General features: G+C 43.7%; 1 protein-coding gene and 1 long non-coding RNA gene across 2 annotated transcripts in view; one reads left to right on the plus strand and one right to left on the minus strand.

The window, feature by feature from the left end:
* LOC145353927 (brefeldin A-inhibited guanine nucleotide-exchange protein 2-like) overlaps positions 1-1,833 on the minus strand; it is a 110,733-nt gene extending 108,900 nt beyond the window's left edge. Inside the window, exon 1 of the mRNA XM_080204929.1 lies at positions 1,601-1,833. Coding sequence (XP_080061055.1) covers positions 1,601-1,724 — 124 coding nt within the window. The 5' untranslated portion in view covers positions 1,725-1,833. The remainder of the gene's footprint in view (positions 1-1,600) is intronic.
* A 68-nt stretch (positions 1,834-1,901) lies between these two features.
* LOC145353655 (uncharacterized) overlaps positions 1,902-16,138 on the plus strand; it is a 42,170-nt gene continuing 27,933 nt past the window's right edge. Inside the window, exon 1 of the long non-coding RNA XR_013888756.1 lies at positions 1,902-2,022. This is a non-coding gene — a long non-coding RNA (uncharacterized LOC145353655). The remainder of the gene's footprint in view (positions 2,023-16,138) is intronic.

The raw sequence follows: 16,138 nt of genomic DNA on the forward strand, positions 1-16,138 counted from the left end.
ACATGGGCAGCAGAGTTTTTGATCAGTCGAGTTTACAGAAGTAGAACGTGGGAGTTTGGTCAGGAGCATGTTAGAGTAGTCAGGCTTAGGGGGTTTCAGCAGCACATGAATGCTTTCTCCCTTTAAGAAGCACCTTGAAACTTAACTCTCTGATCAAGCTTTGTCATTGCCTGAATAGGTCTTTGACAAACTCAGTTTCATATTTTGTTTTAAAATGCCACCATGTAATGCCTTGGTATCTTGTATTATGTTAAAGGCACTAAATAAACACAACTTATTGGTACTAGATATCAGTTCATGGCAGTTTGTCAGACCACAAGTTATGCAATTTGGCTTCCACACTGTCCTACGTTACAACAGTGACAACGCAAAATGTTTAATTAGTTGCAAAGTACTTGGGCACATTCTGTGATCTCAGAAGATACTTGTAAAGTTCTTTCATTTGTCGACAATACTATCATGTAATGTACCAGAGCCCTACAAATACCATCTGTATAATTAATATTTTAAATTTGTGCAAAACATGCATCATTCACAACAAAATGTGTCATGCTGTACGTTTACTACTGTGTTATTACTTGCAAACTTCAATCATATCCTGTCCCAGCAATGCACACGAGTCAGCTATGTGCTATTGACATTTAAGCACACAAATTTCACCATCAAAATAGCCCTGACAGAAATCATTTATACTCATTCTGAGGTTCCACACTACAATTCAACCCATTACAGGAATGTGAAATTAACTTTAGCCAAGAAACAGGTGTCATAACAACAGCTTGGCTGCTCGCATTGCTCAGATCTTTTCCAGTTTACAACTGGACGTTTACAACCGAGGTAAATTACATACAATTTCACTTCAGACACTGAAACGCACATTTTGCAACAGTGCTCAGTTTACTAACTGTGATAGCTCAACTTACATAGTGAACAGACTGCCAAGGAAAATAAGTGTGGGTGGTATGGTAAATTTCACAGAAGAAATACATAAATGGGTGATGAAAAAGCAATTGCGGGATATCTATTTTCTAGACTAGTCAAAAGCACCAGAAGCTTTTTCAATCTTGTGCATTCAAAGCCTACATTTACCAACCCACAGAAAAGTGGTTGCTAATTCCTTGAACAGAAGGCGCATATTAACTCTCAAGAAATAGTGGTCTTAAAATACGAAAACAAAAATACAAGAATCAAAAACATGGGTCGTCCCATACAAAATAAACTTAGCTCTCAATGTTTTAAAATTCATAAAAGGCCGGATCGGTTTAAACGTAATCAGTCGCAGGGTGTCATGTATCTGGCTAACGCCGGTAACAGCTGATATCTCAATTGGATGCGTCTTGTCAACACGGTTTTAATCACGGAAGTCAAACGAGAGAGGCATTCTCAGAGAAGCGGGGGAAGGCCTTATCCTCGCCAAGTTGCAGATAGCTCTGTTGCCCTGGAGTTGAAGTTGGTGCCAATCAAATCCCTGACTCGGTTAAGGGACAGGAATGCGCTCTAAATGGGCACGTTACCCCATTTCGGAGTCTGGGTATTTTTTTAAAAACAAACCTCCCCCCTCCCCTCTCCTTTCCTCGCTCAGCCCAACCAGGAAACTCACCCAAGGCCACCTCGCAGGCTTTGCGGAGCTGGGAATGGTGAGTTTTCCTCACGTCCTTGTCGGCCAGGATCTTCTCGAGCGCTCGGGTCAGAAACATGTTTTTCGTCTTGCTGCCCTCGTGCATGATTTTCCGGCTGTCGACGACAATGAAATGGTGGGGAAGGAGGCAGCAGCGGCGGCGGCAGCACTGGCCGACGAGCTCCTCCTAAGGCTTAGGCGCCGCCATGTTGGCAAGTCAGCACGTGACCCGCAGCCGATACCTGACCCTTGACCCCCCCCGCCCCCCGCGCGACCTGCGGTTGGCGTCATAGAAACGAAAGCCCACCCCACCAGCCCAGGGCCAGAGAGTACAGGCAATGGTCAACCCAGGAGAGGGAGTGTCCTGTGGAAGGGTACACCACTGGTCTGGATAGAGAATCAAGGTAAATTGAAAGCTTTCCACAAGTAAACATTGTCAAAAGATACAAAAGTCTGAGAACACAGACTTACTCTATGAACGGAATGTTTTGTCTGTATAAGATGCAAGAAACAATACTTTTCATTATATCCCAGTACACGTGGTTTCCTTTGTACTTTGATTTTGTTCAGGCTGTTCCCCTTCCTTTTGGGGAGCTGCCCCTTTCACTTTGTCCTGATTTAACTTGAGTTTGTTTAGTTGGTTTGACCTTAAAAGAGGCCAATAAACGAGACCCTGCCCCTCGATCGCCTGCGCTATTTTCCGGTCCAGGCAGCGGGCGATCGAGGGGGCTCCATCCTGACTGTCTGCCCCTCTACCATGGCTACGTTCGCGGCCAGGTGTTCCTGGAGAGGGAACATGCGGTGTCCACGGGCGCAGTTGACGCCTTCCGTGCCCGTTGAACACCAGAGGAGTTGGGGCGTGTTATCGACCCTAATAATCACATTATCATTTGATATTTTCAAGTTTCTTTGTACTTTGATTTTGTTCGGGCTGTTCCCCCTCCTTTTGGGGAGCTGTCCCTTTTACTTTGTCCTGATTTAACTTGAGTTTGTTTATTTGGTTTGACCTAGAAGAGGCCAATATATGTGACAATAATAAATCAAATCAAAGTCACTGCAGTACCATCAGTGGGATTTTACAGCCTCACTCAGGCGAGACTGGAAATTGCCACCCAAGTCAACATAGATTTCCGTTGTTAGACCCTCCCATGCGCCGATTCTGTGGCGGGCAAGGTAGTCGGGTTCTGGTCTATATTGATTTCATGTGATTTATTGTTGTCACATGTATTGGTATACAGTGAAAAGTATTGTTTCTTGCGTGCTGTACAGACAAAGCATGCCATTCAGAGAGAAGGAAAGGAGAGAGTGCAGAATTTAGTGTTACAGTCATAGCTAGGGTGTAGAGAAAGATCAACTTAATGCGAGGTAGGTCCATTCAAAAGTCTGATGGCAGCAGGGAAGAAGTTATTCTTAAGTCAGTTGGTACATGTCCTCAGACTTTTGTACCTATTTCTGGACGGAAGAAGGTGGAAGAGAGGATGTCCAGGGTGCTTGGAGTTGTTAATTATGCTGCTTTTCTGAGGCAGCGGGTGGGAGGCTGGTTTGAGTGATGGACTAGGCTTCATTCACAACCTTTTGTAGTTTCTTGCGGTCTTGGATAGAGCAGGAACTATATCAAGTTGGGATACAACCAGAATGAACACTTTCTATGATGCGTCTTTAAAGGTTAGTGAGAGTCAAAGTGGAAATACCAAATATTCTTAGTCTTCTGAGAAAGTAGAGGCATTAGTAGGCTTTTTTAACCATAGTTTCGGCATAGTTCCTGAGGGGCCAGGACAGTTTGTTAGCGAGCTGGACATTTATTGTGCATCCTCCTTTCCTTCTCTCTGTATTCTACGAACAGTATGCTTTGTCTGTATAGCACGCAAGATAGTAGTCATGATGTGGAGATGACAGTGTTGGACTGGGGTAAACACAGTAAGAAGGTCTGACAATGCCAGGTTTAAGTCCAACCGATTTATTTGACAGTAAACTCACAAGCTTTTGCGGTTCCCCTCTTTGTCAGGTGAATGGAGAGTTCTGGCCTCAGACAGTACATATAACAGCACAGACAGTTTACAGGTTACTGATTAGAATGTAATCTAAAATAAATAAATCTAAAACAAATAAATCGGTTGGACTTAAACCTGGTGTTGTCAGGCTTCTTACTGTGTAGCACGCAAGAAACAATACTTTTTGCTGTATACAAATTCATATGACAATAATAAATCAAATCAAAGTAACTGCTATACAGGCAAATCATAACATTCATAGAGTACATAGAGGAAAAGAAAAGGGTGAAGAATGTAGTGTTACAATCATAGCAAGGGTGTAAAAAAAAAAGATCAACTTAGTATAAGCTAGCTCCATTCAAAAGTCAGGCAGCAGGGAAGAAGCTGTCCTTGAGTCTGTTGGTACGTGATCTCAGACTTTTGTATCTTTGTTCTGATGGAAGAAGGTAGAAGGGTGAACATCCAGGGTGAGTTGGGTGCTTAATTATGCTGGTTGCTTTTCCGAGGCAGCGGGAAGTGTAGACAGTGTCAATGAATGTGAGGCTGATTTGCGTGATGGACTGGGCTATGTTCATACCCTTTGTAGTGAGGCATTGCAGCCCCTCCTGGGCTTGATCTGATGCTTCATCATCGCCAAAAGACCAGGATGGCTTTGAAGAATTGCGTCAGGCAAAGCCTCGGTTTAACCTTATTGGCTACCCTGATCCTTTGCTCTACCCTAGCTTAGCGAACCAGAATTGCAGGCGTCAGCATACCCCACACGGAATGGGCTAGCCTCGTCCCCTGCCAGATCCTGATTTCACCCCCGGGAGATCCACCTGCCTGATCATTGAGTCTCCCCTGCCAGGTAACAACCAACTCAAGAACAGTTTCTTTCCTGCTATCATCAGACTTTTGAATGGTCCTATAATACATTTAAGTTGATCAGTTTTCCGAGTTGGATGAAGTGGAGTAGGAATGCCTGAGCTTGCGGCTAAGGGTGGCGTGTCCCTCAAGGCATCCAAGCAGTTGCAGACCAAGGTCACCAAGAAGCGAGGAAAGCCTGCAAGCAGAGCTACTCCACTTACATGTACTAGGTGCAGACCCAGGTCCACCCCTCCACCCTCATCTCATCCAAAGCCCTGAGTGTCATGAACTCTTTCGTGGTCAACATCTTCAAGTGCATCGCCTCTGAGGCATCGCATCTCATCCACTACAGCAAGCGGCATTCTATCTTGGCACGGGAGATCCAGAGCGTAGTCCACTTCATGCTACCGGGTGGGCTAGCCAAACACGCCGTCTCTGAGGGCACCCAGGCGGTCACCAAGTACACCAACTCCGCCTAAGTCGACCACACAAAGATTAAAGAGTACATTAAGCTGATCTTTCTCTTCACCCTACATGTAACTGCAACATTCTGTTGTATCCTTTTACTTCTCCCTTAATCACTCCACGAACAGTATGTTTCTTCCGCAGTTTACAGTTTACAATGCTTTTCAACATCTCCCAGTACATGTGACAATAATAAATCAAATCAAAAAAATTGAACCATTCAACCAAAATTTGTTTTCAGTAAAACACCCCAATTATTTTAGTATTTTTGTTGAACTATTTGTGTGCCTGATTTATTAAAAAGTTCAGTCCAGACAAAGTGAGATTTGCAATCTTCCTTACTTTTTCCCACTGGAATGCTAAATCATTAAACTTACAACCTCTGCTCCCATTTTCTGTCTGCATAATTTCATGACATTTTGCATTCACATTTTTCCATGCTAAATTTTCATGTTCACTTTTTAATGGTATGGTCATGCAGTGGCTTTCCAATCAGAGGCCTGGACGAGTAATCCACGAAACCTGAGTTAAGATCCCACCAAATCAGCTGGAGAATGGAATGTGATTTTTGAAATTCTGGTCATAAAATCCTGGTGGCACTCGTGACTGGGAAACAATTGAGTTGTTGTGAATACCTAACTAATATACGAACATCCTGTTGTAACCAAGTTATGGTGTTACATTATTTCAATATGATTTAGGAACTATAGGTGGGATTATCTAATCTCATTTGTGCCCACTCTGCTGCAAGTGAAAACGGAGAATTTGGCATTCTAGCCAAAACTCCATCAATGCAGCTCAGCCTTCAACATCATTATTCCAACAAAAGTGATCTCCAAACTCCATGTCCTGGTGCCTTGTTCCCCCCTCTGTGACTGGATCCTCGACTTCCTAATCCATAGACCGCAATCAGTAAAGATATGTTGTTAACAACACCTCCTCCATGATTATCCTCAACACCTGTGCCTCACCAGGTTGTGTAATTAGTCCCTTACATTATTCCTTATGAAGTTATGACCGTGCGGCCAAATTCCACTCCAACTCCATTTTCAAGCTTGCTGATGACACCACAGTAGTGGGTTGAATCTCATAAGAACATAAGAAATAGGAGCAGGAGTAGGCCATCTAGCCCTTCGAGCCTGCCCCGCCATTCAATAAGATCATGGCTGATCTGTCGTGGCTCAGTTCCACATTCCCGCCCTCTCCCCATAACCCTTAATCCCCTCGCTACCTGGTAGCGCCCCCACTCTGTGTAGCCGTGCGGCCCCCCCCCACTCTGTGTAGTTGCACGGCACACCCCCCCCCCCCGCCCCCCACTGTGTTTTCTGAGCAGTATGCAATCCATTCTGCTAGCTGTTTCTGATTAGCTTGATCTATCTCTCATAATTTATCTCAAATCATTCTGATTTTCTTTTATCTTAATGTTACTTTTTCCTACTACCATTATATTACTCTTAGTACAGCTATCCTGTCTTCCTTCCTTTTCCTTTCTAAAATCTTAATTCCCTGTAATACTCAACAACCAATCTGTTATTTATGCAGTCAAGTTTCAGTTGTCCCAATTATGTTTGTTTTTCTCAATGAATTATTGCCTCCAGTTCTCTTGTTTAATCCACATTTATCATTTCAAGCAAGATGATCGCCTTGCAGTCACAACAGACGCTACAACAGGTTATTTGTGGATTGTGTTCGTAGGAACTATTATCATGATTCTACATCTATCAGTAAAACATAGAAACTAGAAACAGGAGTAAGCCATTTGGCCCTTTTAGCCTGCTCCACCATTCATTTTGATCATGGCTGATCATCAAATTTAATATCCTTATCCCCCCTTCCCCCCATATCCCTTGATCCCTTTAGCCCCAAGTGTTATATCTAATTTCTTCTTGAAATCAGATAATGTTTTGGCTTCAACCACTTTTTGTGGTAGTGAATTCCACACATCTCAAACAACTATGAGATGGAGCACAGGAAAGAGATAGAGTACCTAGGAAAATGGTGCAATGACAATAATCTCTTCCTTGATGTTAGTAAAACAAAGGAACGAGCCATCAACTGCAGGAAACATGGTGGAGGACATGTCCCTGCACATCAATGGTGATGAAGTGGAGATGGTCGAGAGCTTCAAATTTCTAGGTGTTCAGATCACCAGCAATCTGTTCTGGTCTCTCCACGCTGATGCTATAGTTAAGAAAGCCTACCGACATCTCTACTTTCTCAGAAGGCTCAGGAAATTCGGTATATCTACTTTGACCCTCACCAATTTTTACGGATGCAGCATAGAAAGCATCTTATCCAGATGTGTCACAGCTTGATATGACTCCTTCTCTGACCAAGACCACTAGAAATTACAAAGGGTTGTGAATTAGCTCAGTCCATCATGCAAATCAGCCTCCCATCCATTGACTCTGTCTACACTTCCCACTGTCTCAGGAAAGCAGCCAGCATAATTAGGATTAGATAGGGTGGACAGTGAGAGCCTTTTTCCTCGGATGGTGATGGCTAACACGACGGGACACAGCTTTACATTGAGGGGTGATAGTTATAGGTTGGATGTCAGAGGTAGGTTCTTTACTCAGAGGGTAGTAAGGGTGTGGAATGCCCTACCTGCAGCAGTTGTGGCCTTGCCAAGTTTAAGGGTGTTCAAGTGGTCAGTGGATAGGCATATGGATAACATTGGAATAGTTTAGGTTAGAGGGTCATTAGATTTGTTCCACTGGTCAGCGCAACATTGAGGGCCGAAGGGCCTGTACTGCGCTGTAATGTTCTATGTTCTATAAATAAAGCCCTCACACACCCTGGACACACTCTTTTCAATCTTCTTCCATTGGGAAAAAGATACAAGAGTCTGAAAACGTACCAACGGACTCAAGGACAGCTTCATCGCTGCTGTCATCAGACTTTTGAATATATTATGCTGATCTTTCTCTTCAGCCTATCTGTAACTGCAACTATAACCTGCACCCTATCTTTTCCTTCTCCCTTATGGACTCTATGAATGATATGTTTTGACTGTATGGCACGCAAGAAACAATACTTTTCATTGTATCTCAATACATGTGACAATAACAATACAAATCAAATCACTTTCAGTGGCACTAGAGAATCCCAGCCATGACCAAGGCTTTTGGCGTATATGTTCCAGCATATGTACACCTAATTATCTATAGTAGCACATCACTCATTGCTGCATGGCAGTCATTGCACAGAGCAACAATATATGAAGCCGCAACACATGGTATGATCTGAGAGATACTTTTAATAAAGCTCCAGCAACTGAATCGAAAAGTGTGATTATTTTGAACTCTAGAAACCATCAGAAATAACAAACTGTACATCTCTAAGGTAATAGAACATCCTAAGGCATTTCATAGGAATTTTATAAAGTAATCTTAGACACCAAATTACATAAGGTGATATTAGTACAGGTGGACAAAAGCTTGGACCAAGTGGAAGGTTTTAAGATGCATGTGAAAGGAAGAAAGAGAGAGATAGGCAGAGATTAACAGAGGGAATTCTAGAGTTTAGGCCCAAGACATCTGAAAGCATAGTCGCCAAAGATGAAGCAACTAAAATCAGAGATGCTCAAGAGGCCAGAATTAGAGGAGCGCAGATAACTCAGATTTTGTGGGGCTGGAGAAGATTGCAGGGGTCATGGAGGAGTTTGAAAACAATGCTGAGGATTTAAGGCTTGACCAATGCTTCACCAGCAGCCAGCACAGGGTGATAGATGAATAAGACCTGTGAGCAAGGACATGGGCATCAGAGTTTTGGATGACCTCAAGTATATGAAGGGTAGAATGTGGAAGAATAGCCAGGAGTGCATAGGAGTAGTCACATGTGGAGGTGACAGAGATGCGAATAAGAGTTTTCTGCAGCAGATGAGCTGAAGCATGGACTAAATTGGTAACGTTATACAAGTGAAAATAGGTGGCCTTAGTGGAGGCCTGGGTGTCTGATCAGATTCCCCAGAATCAGTTACATTCTTGGACACACACATCTCCATTAAGGACGGTCACCTCAGCACCTCACTGTACCACAAGCCCACAGACAATCTCACAATGCTCCACTTCTCCAGTTTCCACCCTAAACATGTTAAAGAAGCCATTCCCTATGGACAAGCCCTCCGTATACACAGGATTTGCTCAGATGAGGAGGATCGTGACAGACACCTCCAGACCCTGAAAGATGCCCTCATAAGAACAGGATATGGTGCTCGACTGATAGATCGGCAGTTCCGATGCGCCACAGCGAAAAACCGCACTGATCTCCTCAGAAGGCAAACACAGGACACAGTGGAGAGAGTACCCTTCGTCGTCCAGTACTTCCCCGGAGCGGAGAAGCTACGACATCTTCTCCGGAGTCTTCAACATATCATTGATGAAGACGAACATCTCGCCAGGGCTATCCCCACACCCCCACTTCTTGCTTTCAGACAACCACACAACCTCAAACAGACCATTGTTCGCAGCAAACTACCCAGCCTTCAGGAGAACAGTGACCACAATACCACACAACCCTGCCACAGCAACCTCTGCAAGACATGCCGGATCATCGACATGGATACCATCATCACACGTGAGAATACCATCCACCATGGTAAATACTCTTGCAACTCGGCCAACATTGTCTACCTGATACGTTGCAAGAAAGGATGTCCCAAAGCATGGTACATTGGGGAGACCACGCAGACGCTACGACAACGGATGAATGAACATCGCTCGACAGTCACCAGGCAAGACTGTTCCCTTCCTGTTGGCGAACACTTCAGTGGTCACGGGCATTCAGCCTCTGACCTTCGGGTAAGCATTCTCCAAGGCGGCCTTCACGACACACGACAGCGCAGAGTCGCTGAACAGAGACTGATAGCCAAGTTCCGCACACATGAGGACGGTCTCAACAGGGATCTTGGGTTCATGTCGCACTATCTGTAACCCCTGTGACTTGCCTGGGTTTGCAAAACCTCACTTACTGTACTGTCTGGAGACAATACACATCTCTTTAACCTGTGATCAGTGCTCCTTCCACTCACATTATCAGCCACTTCAGGTCTTGAACAGCAGGTTAGGTGTAAGGATTCGCATTCTAATCAGTAATCTCTAAACTGTCTGTGCTTTATATGCTCTGTCTGAGGCCAGAACTCTCCATTCACCTGACGAAGGGGCTAACCCCGAAAGCTTGTGAGTATATTATCAAATAAATAGGTTGGACTAAAACCTGGTGTTGTCAGACTTTTTACTGTCTGATCAGAAGCATAACTTGAGGTCAAATATGACACCAACATTGCAGACAGTAAGGTTTAGTCTCAGACGGTTGCCAGAGAGACAGATGGAGATGGTCACTAAAGCGTGATCAAAGACAATGACTTTAATCTTGCCCACATTTAATCCAAAACTCAATGTTGGATAAGCAGTCTTGCATTTTAGAGACAGTGGAGTAGTCAAGAGAGGTGTTCGTGAGGTATACCAGGGTGTCATCAGCATACTGTGAAAATTAGCACTGTGTTTTTGGATGTGAGTTGGTGAGACACATGGGATCTTTAAAAATCTTTTAAAATGTCAACTTTCCTATTTTGTTTCACATATCAAGTGCTTGTTCAAGCAGTTGTATTAAATGGTTCATTTATTTCAATGTAATCAGTGGCTCTTCTGTGTTTGAAGGTTAATGGACGCAAGTTTAAGAGTTGAATTACCTTTCCCTGTGTTACCAATGCTGGGTCATTCTCTGGGCTGTTTTTATCTGTCAATGTCAATGCGGTGTTGAACTTACAGTTTGATAAAATACGTACATGTTCAGTTAGCGTTGTGCTAACATGAGGCTGTTTGTATGTATAGTCCATTGCTTGCACTGACGTCACAGAATAAAACACTACAACTGGGCATGCATAAAACACAATCCTCTTTAGTTCCCTTACAGATTTACTCCTCATTATCTTTGCAATCTTCACCACCACCTGTAGCTCCCTCCTTGATCTCGTCATTCCTTTAAAGATTAGAATGCATTCAAAAACCTGATGTGAACAGGCAATACTATAACATACTGCAACAAATCTTTGGGATGTACTTTCTTAGCCGAAAACCAAGTAGAGGCAGTGAGAGTTTTACTTGCTCTACATTCGTGTCACCAGGTGTTGTGTACCTAACTAATGTAACATATCCACTATGACTAAATTTAAGCCTCAGAGAGCATTAAAAAGCCAGATATGAGTAATGTAAACAGTCTGTGCTTAATCAGAGTTACTGCCTTTGACACAAGCCATCGTTTGTTCAATATCTATCATGTGGTCTGTGCTTATCTCCGACTAAAACTTAACCCTGTAACTACTAAATAAAGATTTTGGTAACAAAGTAGGTATTATGTTTCCAAAGACTTTTGCATTTTAAAGATATACCATATTAGAGAGAAATCCTGAAGAATAATGGAAATTAGCAGATAATTAGGCGTGTTTAATACAGGACAATATAGACGTCGCTGGATTCCGGGGAAGTGCCGGAAGATTGGAAAACGGCTAATGTTACGCCGTTGTTTAAGAAGGGTGCCAGGCAAAAGGCAGGGAATTATAGGCCGGTTAGTTTAACGTCTGTGGTAGGTAAAATGTTGGAATCCGTCATTAAGGAGGAAATTGCGAGGCATCTTGAAGGGAATTGCTTGATAGGGCAGACGCAACACGGTTTCATTAGAGGGAAGTCGTGTCTGACAAATTTACTGGAGTTCTATGAGGATGTGTCTAGGGCAGTGGATAGAGGAGAGCCGGTGGATGTGGTCTTTCTGGATTTTCAGAAGGCGTTTGACAAGGTACCTCACAAGAGGTTATTGCAGAAGGTCAGGGGACATGGAGTTGGGGGTAGGGTGTTAGCGTGGATAGAGGATTGGTTGTCAAATAGGAGGCAGAGAGTGGGGGTCAATGGGTGCTATTCGGATTGGCGGATGGTGACTAGTGGAGTGCCCCAGGGGTCGGTGCTGGGGCCTCAGCTATTTACCATTTATATAGATGATCTGGAGGAGGGAACCGAGTGCAGGGTGTCGAAATTTGCTGATGACACCAAGATTGGGGGAAAGGCAAATTGTGCGGAGGGTGTGGAGAGTCTGCAGAAGGATCTAGATAGGCTGGGCGAATGGGCCAGGAAATGGCAAATGGAATTTAATGTTGGCAAGTGTGAGGTGGTCCACTTTGGTAGGAAGAATGGTAGGAAGGACTATTACTTACGTGGCGAAAAACTGCAGCAGGCGACGGTGCAGAGGGACCTCGGGGTCCTTGTGCATGAGTCGCAAAAACCCAGCTTGCAGGTGCAGCAGGTGGTCAGGAAGGCGAATGGGATGTTGGCCTTCATAGCGAGGGGGATTGAATATAAAAGTAGGGAGGTCTTGCTGCAGCTGTATAGGGCATTGGTGAGGCCGCAGCTGGAGTACTGTGTGCAGTTTTGGGCACCGCACCTGCGCAAGGATATTTTGGCCCTGGAGGGAGTGCAGAGGAGGTTTACTAGGCTGATACCGGAGTTGAGGGGATTGAGCTATGAGGAGAGGCTGAATAAACTAGGCTTGTACTCGTTAGAGTTTAGAAGAATGAGGGGAGATCTCATTGAGACGTATAAGATGATGAATGGGATGGATAGGATAGAGGTGGAGAGACTCTTCCCGCTCAAAAAAGACGGTAGGACTAGGGGGCACAGCCTCAAGATAAAGGGGAGGCGGTTTAGAACGGAGTTGAGGAGGAACTTCTTCACTCAAAGGGTGGTGAATCTCTGGAATTCTCTGCCCGTTGAAGTGGTGGAGGCTGCCTCGCTAAATATTTTTAAGAAGCAGGTTGATGGGTTCTTGATAAGAGAGGGGATTAAGGGTTATGGGGAGAGGGCGGGAAAGTGGAACTGAGCCACGACAGATCAGCCATGATCGTACTGAATGGCGGGGCAGGTTCGAAGGGCTGGATGGCCTACTCCTGCTCCTATTTCTTATGTTCTTATGTTCTTAGAGCACAGTGGCACAGTGGTCAGCACTGCTGCCTCAGACCACTAGGCCAGCTTCAATTCTAGCCTTGGGTGACTGTGTGGAGTTTGCACCTTCTCCCCGTGTCTGCGTTGGTTCCCTCCGAGTGATCCAGTTTCCTTCTACAGTTCAAAAATATGCAGGTAAGGTGGATTGGCCATGCTAAATTTCCCCTTAGTGTCCATAGATGTGTAGGTTAGATGGATTAGCCATGGTAAAAGTGAGGTTTTATGGGGATTATGGCGGGTGGATTTTTAAGAAAAGCAAAATACTGCAGATGCTGGAAATCTGAAATAAAAACAAAATGTTTGAAATACTCAGTAGGTCTTGTGGCACCTGTGCAAAGAAAAACAGAATTAACATTTCAAGTTCATAAGAACATAAGAAATAGGAGCAGGAGTAGGCCATCTAGCCCTTCGAGCCTGCCCCGCCATTCAATAAGATCATGGCTGATCTGTCGTGGCTCAGTTCCACATTCCCGCCCTCTCCCCATAACCCTTAATCCCCTCTCTTATCAAAAACCCATCAACCCGCGTCTTAAAAATATTTAGCGAGGTAGCCTCCACCACTTCAACAGGCAGAGAATTCCAGAGATTCACCACCCTTTGAGTGAAGAAGTTCTTCCTCAACTCCGTTCTAAACCACCCCCCCCTTTATCTTGAGGCTGTGCCCCCTAGTCCTACTGTCCTTTCTGAGCGGGAAGAGTCTCTCCACCTCTATCCTATCCATCCCATTCATCATCTTATACGTCTCAATGAGATCTCCCCTCATTCTTCTAAACTCTAACGAGTACAAGCCTAGTTTATTCAGCCTCTCCTCATAGCTCAACCCCCTCAACTCCGGCATCAGCCTAGTAAACCTCCTCTGCACTCCCTCCAAGGCCAAAATATCCTTGCGTAAGTGCCCAAAACTGCACACAGTACTCCAGAAGTTCAATGTGACTTCTTCAGAACAGAAGTGCTCTCCAAATAAGAATAATAATGGACTCAAAACATTAAATCTGTTGTCTAACCTCTTTCATCGAGTAACATTTCCCACCATTTGGTAACCTATCCACACAATCTCTGGCAACAACACATTAAGCTGTTCCTTACAAAATGAACACAGCTGAGAACCACTCCAGAAAATATCTCACTCCCACTGAAAAATATTTGCAGTCTCTGTATTCAACATTTGCACTTCCCTTTCTCCCAGCTCAACCTATGTTATATCCCAGATGTTAAAGGAAGAATCCAGAGCCAATCTTTACATGGAATAGATTAATTTACAGGTTGAAACATTGAAGAGTATACAAGTCTGACTGTACTTTTGTGTCAGGGTCTCTTCATATGTGCTCAAGTACCTATCCAATCTAAGCCCTCTAGCTGAAGGTACTAAATCTCAATTGATACTCTCATACCCATCAAAGATACCATGTTCCTAACTTTCAAGATACGGATTTATGCATTGTGTACTTTTTGAAATTGACTTTAAAAAGTGGAAAATGTGCTGCACAATGGCCACCAAGCATACAGGTGAACCTTCGTAAGTTTTGCACAGACAAAAACGTAATGCGAGAATGTAGAAAGTTCTTAAATGCAGATGCCCGTGGTTGGCATGCCCTCCCTTGAAAAGAAAAAAAATACAAAACTGCTTGTGAGTTTACATCTCCTATTGACAAGGTATTCACTGAAACTCAAAATCAATTACCCCCCCACCCCCACAGACACACACACACACACACACACACACACACACGCACACGACTGCTGTTTAAGAGCTCAACATCTAACAAAGAGAGGTGTGGAGAAACCAATTTATCATAAGCAAGTGTAAACAGCCATCATCACCCTTCATTGTGTGGCAATGGCTTCTAACTTTGAATCCTTTGTGTGGCCAGTAGAAGTACTGGACATGTAGTCACACTATGTAAATTGACTTTAGATAATAACAACTACTATGCAAGGACCAGCCAAGGACAGATCAGTCTGGAAATCAAAAAGGCAAGAAGGACCATTCCTCCAACAAGAAGAATGGAACACATCCAGAACAACCAGTCAACTCAGGCAGTGAAAGAGAGGGGCTAATTTGTCTTCACGTGCAAAGATTCATCTCGACAGTTACTCAGTCCAACTTCTTTTGGAAATAAAGATTATAATTTCTTCTGATTTAAATGGACCCAAAAGCCTACTCTGTTTCTATTACTAACGGAACAATAATTGGGTTTTTAAAAAATTCCTTGAACGTACATATCTTGTTGCAGACAATTGAGAGATGAGAAAGGGAAAATGTCATTCCACTATCTCTCTCCCATCTATAACAACTTGAGGGCTCCAGTCTGGAATTTGAAACAATTTGACAATGATCAAATTGGAAGTGGGAAGGTTAAATTGATTACTGGAACTGAAACAAACAAGTGGAAAAGTCAATCAGCTGACTTTCCCATTGGTTCACTGTACTAAGTGTATTAAATTGCTACATTTAATACTAAAACTTTTGTCAAGGTGAGGTAACTTGAACTGCATTAAATATTGAAGAATTAAGACAAATAAATGTCAGGCAGATAAATGATTTATTTTTATTTGATGTATTATTGTCACATGTGTTAACATACAGTGAAAAGTGTTGTTTCTTGTGTGCTGTATAGGCCAAGCATACCGTTCATAGAGAAGGAAACGAGAGAATGCAGCATGTAGTGTTACAGTCATAGCTAGTAGAGAAAGATCAACTTAATGCATATAAGTCCATTCAAAAGTCTGATGGCAGCAGGGAAGAAGCTGTTCTTGGGTCGGTTGATATGTGACCTCAGACTTTTGCACCTTTTTTCCAGTGGAAGAAGGTGGAAGAGAGAATGTCTGGGGTGTGTGGTGTCCTTAATTATGCTGGCTGCTTTGCCAAGGCAGTGGGAAGTGTAGATAAAGTCAGTGGATGGGAGGCTGGTTTATGTGATGGATTGGGCTACATCCACGACCTTTTGTAGATCCTTGCGGTCTTGGACAGAGCAGGAGCCATACCTAGCTGTAATACAACCAGAAAGAATTCTTTCTATGGTGCAGAATTCTTTCTATGGTGCATCTGTACAAGTTGGTGAGAGTTGTAGCTGACATGCCAAATTTCTTTAGTCTTCTGAGAAAGTAGAGGTGTTGGTGGGCTTTCTCAACTGTAGTGTTGGCATGGAGAGACCAGGACAGGTTGTTGGTGATTTGGACACTTAAAAACTTGAAGCTTTCGTCCCTTTCTACTTCATCCCCATTGA

Source organism: Carcharhinus amblyrhynchos, chromosome 16 (assembly GCF_965287045.1).
Source record: "Carcharhinus amblyrhynchos chromosome 16, sCarAmb.v2.hapA, whole genome shotgun sequence".
NCBI classification, from domain to species: Eukaryota; Metazoa; Chordata; class Chondrichthyes; order Carcharhiniformes; family Carcharhinidae; genus Carcharhinus; species Carcharhinus amblyrhynchos.